Here is an 18,894-nt window from a genome sequence, read left to right as displayed (position 1 = left end):
AGAGGCGGTGCTTAGAGCTACTGGCTGGCCTGCCCTTCAGCTGCACATGTCCCAGGAGGTGTCTTTCCAGGATCTTCACAGCCGGTAACACATTCTCACAGGGAAGTTACAGAGAATTCCAAAGGCGGGCAGACTGGGTTTGAAACCAGAAACTTTCTGCCTCCGATTTGTCTGGATCCTTAAACCCTCAGTGAGGAGGGGGAGGGGAAGGGCAGCCTGCTCTCTCAGCCCCTCCCTGTCCCCCCATCTGAATGGAGAGGCAGCTTGAGTTAGGGAAGCAGGTGGATGGGGTGTCAGAGACAGACCCAGATATCCATTCATGGTTAGGCACCTGATGAGATAAGGTCCCATCCAGCAAATGGGAAATAAATTTTAATTTACCTATTTTTCAAGGGATAAAATTTTCTAGTTGTAAGTTGTGGTCTGTGAAGTCTGTGTTCTGGGAATGCATTTTTAAGTGAATATTTTGACTTTAGTAGTCCCTATAACCTAGTTAATGGGACATTGATATTAATTTAGAATGTCTCCTGTAAGTTTTCCTTAAATTTAGGAAACAAAATAATTTTAAACCAACAATATTTAAAACAGAGTTATAAGAATAATAACTATTATCAGTTTACTTAAACCCAGCACCATTTTTGTTTATTTTTATTATTTTCCAGTGTTTTCAGGAATATAGGTATTCATTTCAGTGTTATAAATCTTTCTTTACTTTAAAGATATGACCTGTTTAGAAACCTATAATGTAGAGTAAGCCAGACAAAAGGATTAAGTTTAAGCTATGTAAGTATTTAATTGCTTTAGGCCAATAAAATATCACCCCTTAGTTATTGCCACATGAAGCCATAAAACACACTACATATAATAAACAGATGAACACATAAAGATAATCTATTCTACAAAGACGGTGAAAGAGTTGTAGAGTGAAAGTGACACAACAATGCTAAAGAAAGCAGATACAGCCGAAACCGGTTTGGCTCAGTGGATAGAGCGTCGATCTGCAGACTGAAAGGTCCCAGGTTCGATTCCCATCAAGGGCATGTACATTGGTTGCGGGCACATCCCCAGTAGGGGGTGTGCAGGAGGCAGCTGTTCAATGTTTTGCTCTCATCGATGTTTAAGGAAAGCAGATACAAATAAACTGAAAGACATTCCTTATTATATCCAAGTGTTCTACACAATAAATTGATTACCTAGTCAATGCAATTCTGACTGTAATTTAAACAAAAGATATTCAGGAGGGGCAAAATACTTCAAATATAGGAAATTTGGAAGATTCATTTTTTGACACGGAAAAACATTTTATTTTATTTAAGTAAGAATTCTTTTTTTCTTTTTAAATATATTTTATTGATTTTTTACAGAGAGGAAGGGAGTGGGATAGAGAGCTAGAAACATCGACCAGCTGCCTCCTGCACACCCCCTATCGGGGATGTGCCCGGAATTGAACCTGGGACCTTTCAGTCCGAAGGCCGATGCTCTATCCACTGAGCTAATCCGGTTTCGGCTGAAAACATTTTACAAAGCAAGACCAAGTGTTGGAAGCTACCCATTCTCATTACTATCAGAGAAATGTAAACAAGAATTGTGGAACGCTGGTGAACCTTGAGCCCTGGCAAGGGCCAGAGCTATGCACCAATTGTTTAGTGGAGACAATTGTAGCTCAAGCAATTTCCTGACCAAATAGTCTCAGAGTAAATCTTTACTAATACTTACTTTAAGATAATCTGCCTGTTACCGGAATTGCCTGACTGACCAAGGGCTGTATGTGTATCCAAAACTGAATAGAAGGTTGGCAAGGCTTGGGCACCAGTGGAAGTCCTTCCCCTTGAGTTGGACTTTCTCCCCTGGCTCCCAATATTTCCAAATTATTATTTCTTGTCTCTGTCATTTGTGCATGGCCCTTCTCCAGATCACAAACCCTGAATCACACGGGACGTGGCTCACACAAGTAAGCAAGTGGGTGTGATCCTGGATTAATACAGACACATACACCAATGGAATGGAGGAGAATGCCCCAACATAAAACCTGATGAAGCCTTACCTGCATTAAACAGGAGCCTTTTCTGTGCCAGAGGATACAATCCACAGGGGCAAATGCAACCTCCAGAAATGATGTGGTAAAAGTGATCTCCGGCCTAGCCGATTTGTCTCAGTGGATCGAGTGTCAGCCTACGAACTGAAAATTCCCAGATTCGATTCCGGTCAAGGGCACATGCCCAGGTTGTGGGCTTGATCCCCAGTGGGGGACTTGCAGGAGGCAGACGATCCATGATTCTCTTTCATCATGGATGTTTCTATCTCTTTCTCCCTCTTCCTTTCTCTCTGAAATCAATTAAAAAAAAAAAAAGTGATCTCCAACTTTCACACATTCCTGTGGATTTCCTCCTTAAAATTGATAATGGAATGAAACACCCTCCAGGAGTGATGTCTGCTTGTGAATATTCCTCTCCATTCCCAATGGTGAAGTTTGGAAGTCAGTGACTCACACTGATAGCTTCAAATATATTATGAAAGCACTCAGAAAGATTTCCACGTGTGTTGGGAAATAACAGTTGAAAAGGGTTATGTCAGGAGCTAATTTGCCCCCACCTCCTGCCCCAGGCTATGCAGGCAGATGTTGGTAGTGAGGCTGTAAGCAACTCTGTAGGAACTGGGATCTCAGGGAGGGGCAGGAGGTGGGGAGGGGCTTGAACCCTGGTACATGACTGAATTGGAATTCATGTAAGCACTTTTATTAAACAAAAAGATGCACTGGTCTGTGTGAGGATGAAGAACTAGAACGTGAAACCACAACTCTCCCTGGGTAGATGGGCAATTTCATACTCACACCAGCAGCCTTTCCTGCTCCCTTCCTCATTCCCCAGGGAGACCAAGACTCAACATGGCTGAGTTCCAGAGCCTCTCAGAGGGACACGACCTGGGAAATGAGACTTGGAGGACTAAGACATGTGATCATTTAGGACAACAGCATTGCTTAAAAAGAAACCTTTTAAAGTTATAAACTGCATGACTAAAAAAAAAGTTGTCTCCAACACTTGAATTAAATTACCTTGAATACTGTTTTTTCACTATACACTTTTTATTATTTCATCAAGCATTTGAATATAACCCTTATTCCAAAATAAACATATCTAAAATAAACATTGCTGATTTACCTCAGAAAAAGACATTGAACTATCCTTCCTTGATAATATTATCCAAATCAAATTTCAAGAATATGTACAGCCCTAACCGGTTTGGCTCAGTGGATAGAGCGTGGGCCTACGGACTAAAAGGTCCCAGGTTCGATTCCGGTCAAGGGCATGTACCTTGGTTGCGGGCGCATCCCCAGTAGGGGGTGTGCAGGAGGCAGCTTATTGATGTTTCTCTCTCATCGATGTTTCTGACTATCTCTCTCCCTTCCTCTCTGTAAAAAATCAATAAAAATATATTTTAAAAAAAATCAATGGAAAAATGGCCTCAGGTGAGGATTCACAACAATAAAAAGATTAATTTTGTTCTGGCCAAGGAGTAACTTTGCTGGTGGAAATTCATCCCAATGAGCCAGGATTGCAGGTTCAAGCCCAGACTGGGGCACATCCAGGGGTCAAAAATAAACAAGAAAGGAATATCATTAATTCTGCAACAGTTTGTACGGTGGCACATTCTCTGTAATGTAAGCCTAAAAAGAAGTAAAACCACTGATCAATATCCAATGATTACATCTCCCTCTATACCCACAGTAATTTTTACCACAATATGTGTTAGTGAGCATCTAATGTGAAGTATGTTTCATTGAAAAAGGTTCCATCTATAGCAGCGGTTCTCAACCAGTGGGTCGCGACCCCTTCGGGGGTTGAACGACCCTTTCACAGGGGTCGCCCAAGACCATGGGAAAACACAGATATTTACATTACGATTCATAACAGTAGCAAAATGACAGTTATGAAGTAGCAAGGAAAATAATTTTATGGTTGGGGGTCACCACCACATGAGGAACGGTAGGTATTAAAGGGTCGTGGCTTTAGGAAGGTTGAGAACCACTGCTCTATAGACAAACAGCAGGACATTCTCTGCGCAGTGAGGAGATATGAGTGGGAGTAAGCTGAGAACTGGGAGCTTGTTACTTTTTTATTTTACTTTTTTTCCAAAAGCAATGTATCTTCCAGACTTTCAATCTATCTCAGCATAAGCATTTGATTATTAAAAATAATAAAACCTGCACAGATGGCATGGCTCAGTGGTTGAGCATAGGACTATGAACCAGAAGTCGGGGTTCCGTTCCTAGTCAGGGTACATGCCCCGGCTGAGGGCTCCATCCCAGTATGGGATATGCAGGAGGCAGGGGATCCATGATTCTCTCTCACCATTGATGTTTAGATCTCTCTCACCCTCTCCCTTCTTCTCTGCATTCAATAAAATTTTCTTTAAATTTAAAAAAAGATAAAATAATAAAATCTTATTAAAATATTAGGATAAAAATACTTTAAGTTTTTAAAAAGTCATATTATTTCTCAGAAAACCAGGAGTCCCTCCTTGGAAATAAGCTTTTAGAAATGTCTGTGGAACATATGCACAGATGTGATCAGCTTGATGCAAACTCCACCACTACAATCTTCAGAATTTCCACAGAAAACAGAATAATGAATATTAGGTTGCTTATTTCAAGTTTTAAAATTATTTGGGGTTTAAATGATGCCAGTAAAAATTTGAAAGCTAGATTTCCTGTTCCCTTTTATGTTCACATAAGGAAATTAACCTCCTTACCACCCGTCTCTGCATGAGGCAGTAACATGGGACTCGGCCACAGGCTTTGGTGAGGTGATCACGTTGAGGAGTGACTATTCACACATGGACTAGATCCTGCAAGTAGGCTCTGGACTACGAGCCAGGTTGGTCAGTAAGGATTGCTTAGGGGCCCCATCTGGATGGATGCCCTGGCAGCTCTACACAAACCAGGAAATAAGAGACTACATGTGCAGTGATGTATGAATGTACACAAATGTGCAGGAACCTAAGGAAAAAAACACACACACACACACAAAACTGATAGAAGAAACACCTTTGCCTGATTTTGTTAATGCATCTGAGGTTACACAATAGAATTAGGGTGTTTCTGACTCAAAAGTATTACTAACTGGTAACAAAATGGGAAGTTCAGAGATAGAACTGAGGTTAAATGAGGGTTTTAAATGACATAATTAGTGTTGAAATGTATCATGAATGTGATTTTTGAACAGTAACCATTTGTTATTCTCTGCACCTCCTTCTTACAAAAAACCTTGGTGTTCAGCTAGGGCCTCTCACTGAGCAGGTTACTGTAATAAAAATGGTTATAATTTATCCAAGACATAGAAGCCAAATGTGAGCTAAATGTAAGGAGTCTCAGATAAAAACATAGGGTTAAAATCTTCATGACTTGGGATTTTACAATAGTTTGATATGACACCAACACAAAACAGAGCACGGTTAAAGAAATTACTCATCATCAAAATGTATGCTCTCGCCCTAGCTGGTTTGGTTCGGTGGATAGAGCGTTAGCCTGTGGACTGAAGGGTCCCAGGTTCGATTCTGGTTAAGGGCACATGCCCGGGTTGTGGGCTTGATCCCCAGGAGGGGGACATGCAGGAGGCAGCTGATCAATGATTCTCTCATCATTGATGTTTCTATCTCTCTCTCCCTCTCTGAAATCTATTTGTGTGTGTGTGTGTGTGTGTGTGTGTGTGTGTGTAATGTATGCTCTGTGCATTCAAAGATTCTAGCACATCAGGGAAAATACAGTATATCCGATGAGAAAAAGTGATTTTAAGTCACACATCTTGAAGCGTCTAGTTTCCCTATTTCCCCAAGTGCTACAAATCACCAACCAAAATACAAAGATCCCAGGGGGAAAACATCAATCTCTGCCTTCATGTCCACCAATAATTGCTTTATATACTGTACTCAGGTCCTCCTACTTTGCATCCATAAATGTTTACAAGGGTTTTATCCTTTTGATAAGTTGACCCCTTTATCATTAGGAAGTATCTCTCTATTATTATGGCCTCTCTTTCAAAGTCTATGTTTTGCCTGACATTAGTATTGCATCCCAGCATCTTAAAATTTTCATTTCTATGAAATCACTTTTTATCCACCAAGGGTAGATTTTTTTCCCCCTTTATTGGATTTCTAAATTTTAGAAAGAGAATGTAAAGCCATCAATTAAGTGGTTCACATAAAAGAGAGGCATCTTTACCTGAGATTCCCAGCAGGCCTGCTCTGACCTCCTCCAGCTCCTTCCACAACTTTCTGGGCATTGAAACACTGTATGTGCTGCCTTCACTCAAAGTCAGCGCTCCCACAGGGGTCAGCTAACTCTGAGCACGGTTACCCTCATACCTATTAAATGTACACTATCCAGGATTAGAGCTCTCACTAGAGCAACATTCTCTGCAGAGTAGTTCCTTTGGGGCCCAAAGGTAGACATGAAATAACTTTTTTCCAACCCTTTACTTTCATGCTGTGTCTTTTAATCTGAAGTGTGTCTTATGTAGACAGCATATGTTAAGGGTCTTGTTCTCCTATCCATTCAGCTACCCTGTGTCTTCTGGTTGAAGCAGTTAACCCATTTATATTGTGAGTGAATACTGATAGGTATATAGTTATTGGCATTTTAAAAATTAATTAGTACAGACATTGTAGGGAACTTTAACTTCCAAATCACATCAATGGATAGATCTCCCAGACAAATAAATAAGGAAAAAGTGGTCTTAAATGACACAGTAGGAAAGATGAATTTTATATGTTTAAAGCTGTGATTATGAACCAGAGTGTCACACGGGAAAACTGGTGTAGTGCAAGATTTTTTTGAAAAAGCAACACTTGACTATTTAGTCAATAGCAAAGACTACATAGCCCGTAGATTGTCGAAGAAAATAAGTGAAAATAGCCAACACAGTAATAGATGTCTGGTGTGTATGAATAAAAAATACTTTTTTGTAAGATTGGCAAAATATATATTTTGGTGAACCACTGAATTTCAGTAATTAGTTCATGTGTGCCATGAAATTAAAAAAAAAAAAAAGGAAATCTCTGATTTAGAGCTTTTCACCCCAAAGCAGAATATGAATTCTGGAGAAACTGAAGAGAGAATGCCCTCTAACCCAAAGGGCAGTGTCTGCTTCTTGTCTTTTCCAAATGGCCATGGGAAAGAAAAATAAAAAAATCTTATGTGCATTTTGTCCAATACAACTCCTCAACATTCCTCACTACAGTACCAGAAAATGGAACTATTGTCTAGATGCGACTGAATTCTATGAATGATCCAGATCCCATAGTATGTCCTGTAACTGAACAAATTCATAAAGCCCATGTTCCAGATCAGTCACAGTTACAAAATATCAGCACATACATATACATATGAATGCTCCAGGGGTATGTCAGAAAGTAGAATATTGAACATCTTGATTCTGTAATGATTTTGTCATTTCTTTGGGTGGCACGTGCATAGGAACTGATGTTTACCACCTCGTACAAATTCAGCACTGGACACTACAGAATACATGTGAGGCTTCCTCATTTTAATTTCTGGGTTCCTGCTGTCCCTGGAATTTGCAGTGATGGCTTGGAAAACACTCCAGGGACAACTAATGCCACTGGACATACCTATGCTCAGGCCATGAATATACAAAAGAACTTTGCATTCAAAATAATTAAAGGTTTCAGCTGCAAAGCTGCCATGGTTCTGGGGTTCCTCTAGAAAGAATGACCAACATTAGGCTACATTCAAGAAAATGAGAATAGATTCTCTCTCATCATTGATGTTTCTATCTCTCTCCCTCTCTGGGGCAGGGCTAACTGATGTTTCTCTCTCCTTCTCCTTTCCTCTACAAAATCAATAAAATATATATTAAAAAAGTGAGAATAAAACCTATTTAACATGGGTTAATTCCATCCCAATAAAGAAGTTAATGAGATAACAATGAGAAATTATTAAGGTTTCTAATGAAAATCAGGACAAGAAAAATCACTCCAATTACAAAATACACAGATGCCAATTTGTGTTATTCCAAAACTTCATATTCATATTAAAAACTATAGGTGTCAGCATGAACCCACATGGTGGTCTATCTACTTCATGAAAATAAACAAAAATATTCGCCAAATTCCAAACTACTGAGTGGAAGTTACAAGAACTTGAAAGGATGATGTGGGACAGGAAGATCTTTACATGCTGTAGTCATAGCACTGCACAAAGAATGGCAGAGAAACATCAGTTTCTGGTCAGTTTGGCTCAGTGCATGGAGCATAGGCCTGTGGACTGAAGGGTCTCAGGTTCAATTCTGGTCAAGGACACATGCCTTGGTTGCAGGCACCATCCCCAGTAGGGGGCGTGCAGGAAGCAGCCAATCAGTGATGCCCTGTCATCATGGATGTTTCTATTTCTCCTCCTCTCTGAAATCAACATATATATATATATATATATATATATATATATATATATATATATATATATATATATATAGAATGGAAGTCTGGAAGATAAAGTGAAAACCCAAAGAGGAACAGGAAATGGGAAATGAAAGAAATAGAATTAATTTTTCTGAGTTCAGTCAGCAATATAACCTAGGAACGGTGTCCTCTCTCCACATGCAGAGTTCATGCCAATTCTGCATCCTGGGTATTACAATGTCACTGGTATTGCAATATTCCTCTTAACTATGGAAAATCTATTACACAGACAGCACTGTTCTGAGTGTAGTTCTGGTCACCTAAATGTGACAACCACAAATTGACATATTCTCAAAAAGTTTTCAGCTCAACACATTGGCACAGAAAAGGAAGTAACTTTGATGACATCATTTACAAAAGTTGAGAACTATTTTAAAAGATTAATTCAATAGGATTATTCCCTAATAGGAGAAAATAATGTGCCTTACAATATATACCATATTCCATGGGAAACTGTACACAAGTCCATATTATATACAACAGCTCACAAATCTCTAAGGCAGAAACAACCATCCCCATGAGTTCACTCACACATACACCAGGAATAAAACATAGCAGCATAAAGTGATATGAGATTACAATCACATTAATATTTACTTTTCAAAAGACTTCAAGTGATTTCAATATAAATGAGAGAACACTCTAAGTAATTGTACATATGGAAACATCAATTCTTTTGATATATTCAAGTATACAAATATTACCTAACAACATTTAAAGTTTGGAGTACACTGTGTAATAAACTTTTTGACTTAGAGAGCAATACCTGAAAGAAATTTTGGCTACCTATCTAGTATGAATTCAGTGATACTTTGAAATTCATAATCAATTACATACTTGGATCAAATTTTTACATCTTTAAAGTCATTTTAAGGCATAAATTCCTTGGAGTTTTGTAAACTGTATATTTTGAACAAAAGTCCCTCTTCCTATATCATGAATGTAGAATTTCAACCCAATTATAATCCCTCATAAGATTGGGGCTGTAGGTCCAATTATACGATTTCCCACATTCTTCAGATTTAAGGTTTCCCTCTAGAATAAATTCCAACGTGAGGAATAAGATACAGATGCTGATTATAGACTTTAGGATAACGTTTATATTTCTACTAGAGGCCTGATGCATGAAGATTTGTGCAAGAATGGGCCCTCCTTCCTCTGGCTGCTGGTACCCGCCTTTCCACGCTGCCCAGAGGCCCGGAGCTACTGTGTATGCAAATTAACCAGCCATCTTTGTTGCATTAATTTGCATACTCACCCCTCATTGGCTGGTGGGGGTCACGAAGGTATGGTCAATTAGCATCTTATTCTTTTATTAGTGTAGATTGTTTCTCCCCAGTATGAATTCTGATGTCAAGTAAGGTTTGCATAATGAGTAACTTTGTCACACTCTTTATATCTGCGGGACTTCGATCCAGTAATAATTATCACTTGTGATATGAGATATAAATGAGGATATACACTTTGATATATGCCTCATAATTGTAAGACCTCATTTTATCATTTTCAATGAAGTTTCAACCATGGACAAATCTGTGGATGAAAACTTTATATTATTGCGGTTTCTTTAGAATGATTCCTAAAATGTTGAGTAAGTTTGACTGCAGGTTAACGGCTTTCTCACATTTTCTACAGTGTAAGGTTTCCCTGCACTTTTAAAATCTCTGATGTACAGTAAATTTTGAGTTGTGGGTAACAGCTCCAACACATTCTCTACATTTCTACCATCTCTTCTGTTATGAAGTCTCTCAAGTACAGTCCTATGTGAATGGCTTTTAAAGGCTGTTTTACATTTATGAGGCTTCTTTCAAGTATGAATTCTGTGATGTTCAGTAAGTTCTCACGGCTGGTCAAGGACTTATGACACTACGCAAATCTGTAAGACTTCTTTCAAATATGAACTCTCTGCTATATAGTGCAGCAGGCACACTGAATAAAATCTTTGTTACACTTTGCACATGTTATAAGGCTTCTCTCCAGTATGAACTCTCTGATGCGTAATAAGGTCTGAGGATCTAACAAAGGATTTGCCACATTCTCTACATTGATAAGGCTTTTCTCTGGTGTGAACTCTCTGATGATAAGTAAGGGATGAGGAGGTAGCAAGGGCTTTGCCACATTCTCTACATATATAAGGCTTCTCTCCTGTATGAAATATCTGATGTGCAATGAAGTGTGAGGACCTGCTAAAGGCTTTCCCACATTCTCTACATTTATATGGTTTCTCTCCAGTGTGAATTTTCTGATGATCAGTAAGAGATGAGAAGTGGCTAAAGGTTTTGCCACATTCTCTACATGTATAAGGCTTCTCTCCAGTATGAACTCTCTGATGTCGCCTAAGCTTTGTGGACTCACTGAACGCTTTGCCACATTCTCTACATTTATAAGGCTTCTCGCCTGTGTGAACTCTGAGATGACTAGTAAGGGATGAGGAGGTAGCAAAAGATTTGCCACATTCTCTACATTTATAAGGCTTCTCTCCTGTGTGAATTCTCTGGTGATAAGTAAGGGATGAAGAGGTAGCAAGGGCTTTCCCACATTCTCTACATTTATAAGGCTTCTCTCCTGTATGAATTCTCTGATGTGTAATAAAGTTTGAGGACCTGCTAAAGGCTTTTCCACATTCTCTACATTTATAAGGCTTCTCTCCTGTGTGAACTCTCTGATGATAAGAAAGTGATGAGGAATGCCTGAAGGCTTTGCCACATTCTCTACATGTATAAGGCTTCTCTCCAGAATGAACTCTCTGATGTGTAATAAGGTTAGAGAGCTGGCTAAATACTTTGCCACATTCTCTACACTTAAAAGGCTTCTCTCCAGTATGAACTCTCAGATGTTGATTAAGCGTTGAGGAATCACTGAATGTTTTGCCACATTCTCTACATGTATAAGGCTTCTCTCCAGTATGAATTCTCTGATGAATACTAAGGGTTGAGGGCCAGGTAAAGGCTTTGTCACATTCTGAACATTTATAAGACTTTTCTCCCGTATGATTTCTATGTTTTTGAGTATGTCTTGGGGATTGACTGAAGCATATTTCATTTTCCCTGAGTTTGAAAAATTTTCCAATAGTATGAATTCTTCCCTTATGTACAATAAGAGATGAATGACATTTAAAGGCTTTGCCACATGCTTTACATTTGTAAGGCTTCTCTCCAGGATGAAATCTCTGGTTTAAAGTGCAACCTGAAGTCCAAATAGAATCTTTACATTGATAAGGTTTTTTTCCCCTATCGATTCTTTTGCATCTATTTAGATTGAATATTTTACTGAAGACTCTCCCACAAGGATTCCATTTGTAAGCCTCCTCCCCAGTATGAATATTCTCTTTTTCATTGTAATTTGATGATTGCTGAAAAGACTGGACACATTGATTTCCTTTGTGTGTCTTCTCCACAATAGGAATAACCTGATATATGCTGTGATTGGACATTTGATTAAAGACTTTTCCGTTTTTATAATGGTCCTCTGCATGCTCACTTGTCCAATGATTAAGATATGTCTCTTGATTAAAGTTTTTCCAATGTTCAATCCATTGATAACTGCTATCTCCATTATGTGTACTCTGGTGATAATAGGAGATAGAAAGACCTTTAGTGACAGTTATAATTTCATTAACTTGTTCCATTAGAACCATTTTGTGATACTCATTAAACCAAGAGAGTTGTATAGAAAAAGCTTTCCTAATTTATTAAAATTGTAGACAATAAATAAATAGAAAACATTAATTGTCAGAGGGAGAATAAAGTAATCCTTGTTTAAAAGATTACCAAATTGCCCTAGCTGGTTGTGGCTCAGTGTATAAGAGCGTCAGACTCTGGAATGAAGGGTCCTGGGTTCGATTCCAGTCAAGGGCACAAGCATGGGTTGTGGGCTCGATTCCTAGTAGGGGGCATGCAGGAAGCAGCCTATCAATGATTCTCTCTCATGACTGATGGTTCTCTCTATCCCTTTTCCTCTCCCTTCCTCTCTGAAATTAATAAAATATATTTTAAAATAATATTAATAAAAAAGAATAATTAAAAGATTAACAAATTGCCCTGCATGCATGGTTCAGTGGTTGATCTTCAACATATGAACAAGGAGATCACGATTCCATTCCCAGTAAGGGTATATAGCCCGGCTGCTGGATCAGTTCCCAATGGGAGGCATGCAGGAGGCCACCAATGAATGATTTTCTCTCATCAATGATGTTCTCCTCTCTCTCTTCAACTCCCTTACTCTCTGAAATCTATAAAAATATATTTTTAGTTAAAAAAAATCATAACAGATTGACAAATTAACCACATTTTAATTTTATAGGTACATTATAAATCTATATTTTTAGAATAATTGACCAAAGTTAAATCCCACCCTATGTTTTAAACAATTCAAATGATTATTTACACTACAGACTATGCAAATTTCTAGTTTTTCCAGATTTCCTTTCCAAGAATGCATAACAGAAAAATTTGTTTTCAACCTTTATGTGCACAAACACGCTGATCTGCCAATGGAACTGACTTTAAATTGGGAGATTTCCCAAATGCATAATACACCTGACATCTTTAGTTAAAAAGAAATTTATTATAACTATCCCAGAATAGGTCTGTTTATATTCATATCCTCCTTTCTCATCACACTCTTCCTCAAATTCCAAGGCTTTCATTAAGTGTACATTATCAAAGTGACACCTTTTATATCTTACCAGTATTATTTCAGGGAATAAATCTTGTATTCCGGGCGTTGGCATAAAGGCCTGGTTATCTTTAGATGGTTTAGCTGAAAGAAAATAAAGTTTCAGTTTTGACAATCAGGTGAGTATATTCTGAACTTACCAGCAACTATTAACCAAATGACATTTTAGAGTACTCCATGAGTAAGTGAAGAATTCAGAGAAAGCTCAAGATAGATACAATGAGAAAAACTGACATCGAAGAAGGAGAAAGAGATGCTTACATTTGCCAATAACTGCTCAAATGCCCTGGCACACAATGGCAATATTATAAAAACACTCCATATTTCCAGTTTCTTCTCTGGAGAGAGAGAGAGGGAGAGGGAGAAGAAGAGGGAGAGGGAGAGAGGGAGAGAGAGGTGAGGGAAGTGCATTTGTGCATCTTCTATTTGTGGTGTTCTATTAAAGAAACACGTATCACTTTGATTTCTCTTGTGGAACTTTAGAAAATAAAAGAATAGTCCGAGCGGCATGGCTCAGTGGATAAGGATTTACCTATGAACCAGGAGGTCACAGTTTGATTACTGGTCAGGGCTCAATCCTGTGTTGTGGGTCCTTTCCCCAGTGTGTGTGTTTTTTTTTGGGGGGGGGGGAGATCAATGATTCTCTCTCATTATGGATGTTTCTATCTCTCTCCCCATCACCTTCTCTGAAATAAAAATGTATTTAGAAAAAAATAAAGATATATATATAAAAGAAATAAAATCTTAAATCTCTGCTGGCACACAACATTAAAGATAATGTGATATCCACTTATGTGGGTACATGGGTAAAAATGGCAATCCATAGATTTTTTTTTATATATATATATTTTATTGATTTTTTACAGAGAGGAAGAGAGAGGGATAGAGAGTTAGAAACATGGATGAGAGAGAAACATCGATCAGCTGCCTCCTGCACACCCTCTACCGGGGATGTGCCCGCAACCAAGGTACATGCCCTTGACCAGAATCGAACCTGGGACCCTTGAGTCCGCAGGCCGACGCTCTATCCACTGAGCCAAACCGGTTTCGGCCAATCCATAGATTTTTTTGTATGCAACTGACACTATGAGTTTAAGGTACATTGTTATAACCTTAAGATATTTTAGGTAGTTCCCATGGTCACAAGAAAAATAGAAAATAAATAAAATGATATCTACTAAGAGGTGACAAAATTCTGTATTGCAAATCACAACCTCTACATTTCTAAAAATATACATATAGATATATAATTAATTTCTCAAAATATGCTATGTAAAACCACCCAATGAAGTTAGCTATTTTCCTATAAGGTAACAAATATTAATACAAAATAACAAATTAAGTGTGTATTTACATGAAAATCAGCATAATTGAAAATGAAATATTAACAGTTTACATCCTAAGAAGGTGCATGACTTGCATGCTGTAAAGCATAAAATATTACTGGCTGCCCTCTGCAGTGTGTCTCAGTGTGGGGCCACCCAAGAAATGGTTGCAGGTTGGATCTGAACCCCATTTGGGATGTGTGAGCAAGCCAAGCATACAACATCTCTCTCTCACATCCATATTTCTCTCTCTCTCTCTTTCAACCCCTCCCTCCCTTCCTTCTACTCTCTAAAACTCAATGGGAAAAATATCATCCGATGAGCAGTGACAACACACAAACACACACACACACACACACACACACACACACACACACACACACACTCTCTCTGCAGGCTCTAATTAAAGAAGAAATCAGTAAGTTGGAAAACACATTCCATGATCCTACTGTGAAATGCTAACAGTATCAGCTGTCATTAGTACCCAAAGTGACCTAAACATTCAAAGCAATACCTATAAAAGTCCCAGTGACACTCTTGCTGGAAATAGAAAAGCTCCTTATAAAGTTAATGTGAATGTCACAGGACTCCATGTAACCAAGTGAATCGTGAAAAGAATGTATGAAATTAAAGGCTTCAGGCTTCCTGATATTAAAACATATTTCAAAGCTCATGTTACCAAAAAACTATAATACATCTCCAGCCGTTTTGGCTAGGTGGATAGAGCACCAGCTTGTGAACTGAGGGTTCGATTACTTTCAAGGGCACATGTCAGGGTTGCCAACTTGTTCCCCAGTAGGGGACATGTAGGAGGTAGCCTAGCAATGATTCTCTCTCATCATTGATGTTTCTAACTATCTTTCCCTCTCCCTTCCTCTCTGAAATAAAAAAAAAATAATAATAATAAATAAACTAACTAAAACCTGTAATGCAGACATTAAGGCAGAGGGAAATAATAAAGCAAGGTAGAAAAAAAAAGATCTACATAGAAATTATCCTGGATAGTGTCTAAAGATCTTCAACAAGGGTACCTAAAACACAGATAAGAAAAGGACATTGTCGCCTTGCCCAAGTAGCTCAGTCATTTAGAGTGTGGTCCTGATACCAAAACATTACAGCGTTGATCTTTGCTCAGGGCACATTAAAAAGTCCCCAATGAATGCATAACTAAGTGGGGAAATAAATGACTGACTCTCCCTCTCTCTGTCTCCCCCTCAGTTGCTCTCTTCTATAAAATCAATACAAAGAAAGTATAAAGTAGCGTTGACTGTCATTAAATAAGAACTCAATAAATGAACTCTAAATGCAATGACCTTAAATTGGAATGCTAACAATATAAGTTGTCACGAGTACCCAGGGTTGGCATAAACATTCAAAGCAGTCACTATCCTTGTCCCAATGACACTTTTAACAAAATTAGCAATCCTCATCTTAAAATTGATATGAAATGACACAGGACACCACGGAACCAAAACAAACATGGGAGAGACAGTATAACCTTAAAGGCATCATGCTTTGTGATTGAAAAAAATATTTCAAAACTGAAATTATCCAAAAGTATCATCTACACATTAAGACACAGGTTAATAAAGGAGCATGGTAGGCCCTGGCCAGTGTGGCTCAGGATCAGAGCATCATCCTATGCACTTAAGGGTGGTGGTTCAATTCCCCTTAAAGGGCACAGACCTCAGTTGCAAATTCCTACCCCACCTGGGTTTAGGCACTAGCAGAATGGGGCCGGTTGATGTGTCTCTCTCACATCGATGTTTCCATCTCTCTCCCCCTTCCTTGCTCCCACCCTTCCACTTTCTCTGAAAACAATGGAAAAATTGTCCTTGTGTGAGGATTAACAACTACAAAAAAGAAGCACTTTAGACTAAAGAGGCTGTTTACAACTTCTCCTGCATGAGGTAAAATAATCTTCTATAAGGGCGCCTATACCACAAAGAAGTAAAGCATATTCTCACATATATGAATAGTGTTGAGATACTTAGATGTCTACGTGGAAAAGAATGAGTGAAATTGGACTGTAATTAAAACACCATATACAAATATTAAACCAAAATGGATAAAGATTGAAACATAAAGCTAATAATAACTGAATCTACTAAAAGAAGTTATTGAAAACTTTTTATTTTTCTTTTAAATATCAGTACTTTTTATTGCTCTCAGAGAGGAAGAGAGAGGGAGAGAGAGAGATAGAAACATAAGGAGAGATTCATTGATTGACTTCTCCTGCAAGGCCCGTACTAGGGATCGAGCCTGCACCTTGGTCATGTGCCCTTAACCAGAATTGAACCCAGGATCCTTCAGTCCACAGGTTGATACCATATCCCCTGAGCCAATCCGGCTAGGTCATATAGAACAGTTTCTATGACATTTGATTTTTTTATTATAGCACTAAATGGAAGACAACAAAATAAAAGTCAAAAGGCATTATACCCCATATAAATATAACTTCCATTAAAGCAAATTGTCACTGTGTTCAAAATACAAGCTGTAGCATGGGAAAATATTTCTATAAAGCATATTATCTGATAAGTAGTTAATATCCAGAATATATAATGACCTTTTAAAATCAACATGAAAAAAGAAGTAACACAACTGTAAAAAATGTCCAAAGCTATATCGTTAACTAATCTATAAGATAGAAGGCAAGAATACATGATAGGTAAAGACAGATTCTTCACCAAGTAGTGTGAAAAAATGGAACCAATACATGCAAAGATACTAAAACTAGACCGTGTTCATAGGCAATGAACCAAAATGTACTCAGCATGAACTAACAACTAAAATATAAGACCTGAAACCATGAAAACACTGAAAGAAAGCGTAGTAAATGAACTTTACCATCACCGTTAAAATATTCTGGTTTGCATATATCTTCCTAGGCATAACAAAGAAGCTAAAAAATAAAGAAATGAGACTACACAAGAATAAGTTTGGTATACCAAAGAAACCACAAAATAATAAACACCAAAAAAGCCCAGCATTGTTACATCCTCAAAAAATAAAGATCCAAAATATGTGAGGAACTCACACAACTTAACACCAAAAAGACAAACAATATGATTGAAGAATGAGCAGAGGACCTGAATACACATTTCCCAAACAAGACATAAAGATGTGCAGTAGACATATTAAATGATGTTCAACTCATTCATCATCAGAGAAATTCAAATGGACACCACCATGAAATATCACCAAACAACTGACAGGATGCCCATCATCCATAAATCAAAAAACGACAAGTATCACCAATGAAATGGAGAAATGAGAACATTCGTACACTGTCAGCAAGATTATAAACACACTAGAGGCCCAGTGCATGAATTAGTGCATGGGTGGGGTCCCTCGACCTGGCTGGCAATCGGGGCCGATTGGGGCTGGCTGGCCAGGGGGACGGACCGCATGAGGATGGATGACCAAGGGCAGGTGGCTGTGGAAGCACATCGACCACCAGGGGGCAGATCCTGTGTTAAGTGCCTGCCCCCTGGTGGTCAGTGCATCATCATAGCAACTGGTCAAGCTGTCACTTAGGCTTTTATATATAGAGATTCATGCAGCCACTTATAAAACACGACGGGTTTTCCAATATGTACAAACAAGTACCAGTTAACAAAGCGATTCCATTTCTGGCGATTTTTACAGAGAACGTGAATTAAAAAAGATACACCCAGCCATATATCCATTGCAGAACTATTTGCAATAGTGAAGATATTGGACTGAAAAAAACACACAACTATTTTTATAATGATGCTCTACCATTTGAAATAAAAGATTTCATTTGATTTGACATATAAGATGACAACATTTATATCTCAACTCACATCCTTCTAGATGTGACTCAGTATGTGTTTATTTCAGAAATGACACAAAAACTGCAAATATAACTTCCACATTGTTAATATAAAACTACATTAATTTTATACATTTCACATTTTTGAAAGTCAAATACATAACCAGGTTTGTATTTCAATCCATTGTATTAAAATGGAAACTCCCAAAGTATCAACTCAAACATTAAAGAAAAAAACAAAAACAGAATCCGCAACAGAAAAAAAAAAAAGAAGCCACTGGCTGAGAAAATATATTTGTAAAATTCAACATAGCCCAGCTGCCAGGGCTCAGCAGCTGAGCCGTTGCCCTATGAACCAAGATGTCGCGGTTCGCTTCCTAGTCGGGGCACATGGCAGTTGATCAATGATTCTCTCTGATCATTGATGTATCTATATCTCTCTCCCTCTCACCTTTTCTTTGAAATCAATAAAAATCTATCTATGGTCCCTTCAGGAGTTCAACCAGGAGATCGGAAGATCAATCGCTCATTATGACATGCATTGACCACCAGGGGGCGACCAGTAAATGTGGCGGGGCTCTGAAGGAGCAAGGGAAGAGGAGGCCAGGAGGCCAGGCCTAG

At 38.3% G+C, this 18,894-nt stretch overlaps 1 protein-coding gene across 2 annotated transcripts in view; it reads right to left on the bottom strand.

Annotated features, from left to right (window-relative positions):
* LOC307092389 (uncharacterized protein) overlaps positions 1–18,894 on the bottom strand; it is a 114,859-nt gene that overhangs the window by 88,441 nt on the left and 7,524 nt on the right. Inside the window, exons 4-5 of one of the 2 annotated variants that reach the window (XM_079759692.1) lie at positions 13,160–13,233; positions 8,499–12,037 (exon numbers count right to left, since the gene is read on the bottom strand). The exons of the other annotated variant lie outside the window; for it this stretch is intronic. Of the exons in view, the coding sequence (XP_079615818.1) occupies positions 10,418–12,037; positions 13,160–13,233 (1,694 nt within the window). The 3' untranslated portion in view covers positions 8,499–10,417. Of the gene's footprint in view, positions 1–8,498; positions 12,038–13,159; positions 13,234–18,894 lie in introns of those variants that run through there. 2 annotated transcript variants of the gene reach the window in all.

Source organism: Cnephaeus nilssonii (genome assembly GCF_951640355.1).
Source record: "Cnephaeus nilssonii genome assembly, chromosome: 20".
NCBI classification, from domain to species: Eukaryota; Metazoa; Chordata; class Mammalia; order Chiroptera; family Vespertilionidae; genus Cnephaeus; species Cnephaeus nilssonii.
Note: the sequence above shows the minus strand (reverse complement) of the source record. Positions and strands in the feature narration are given on the sequence as shown.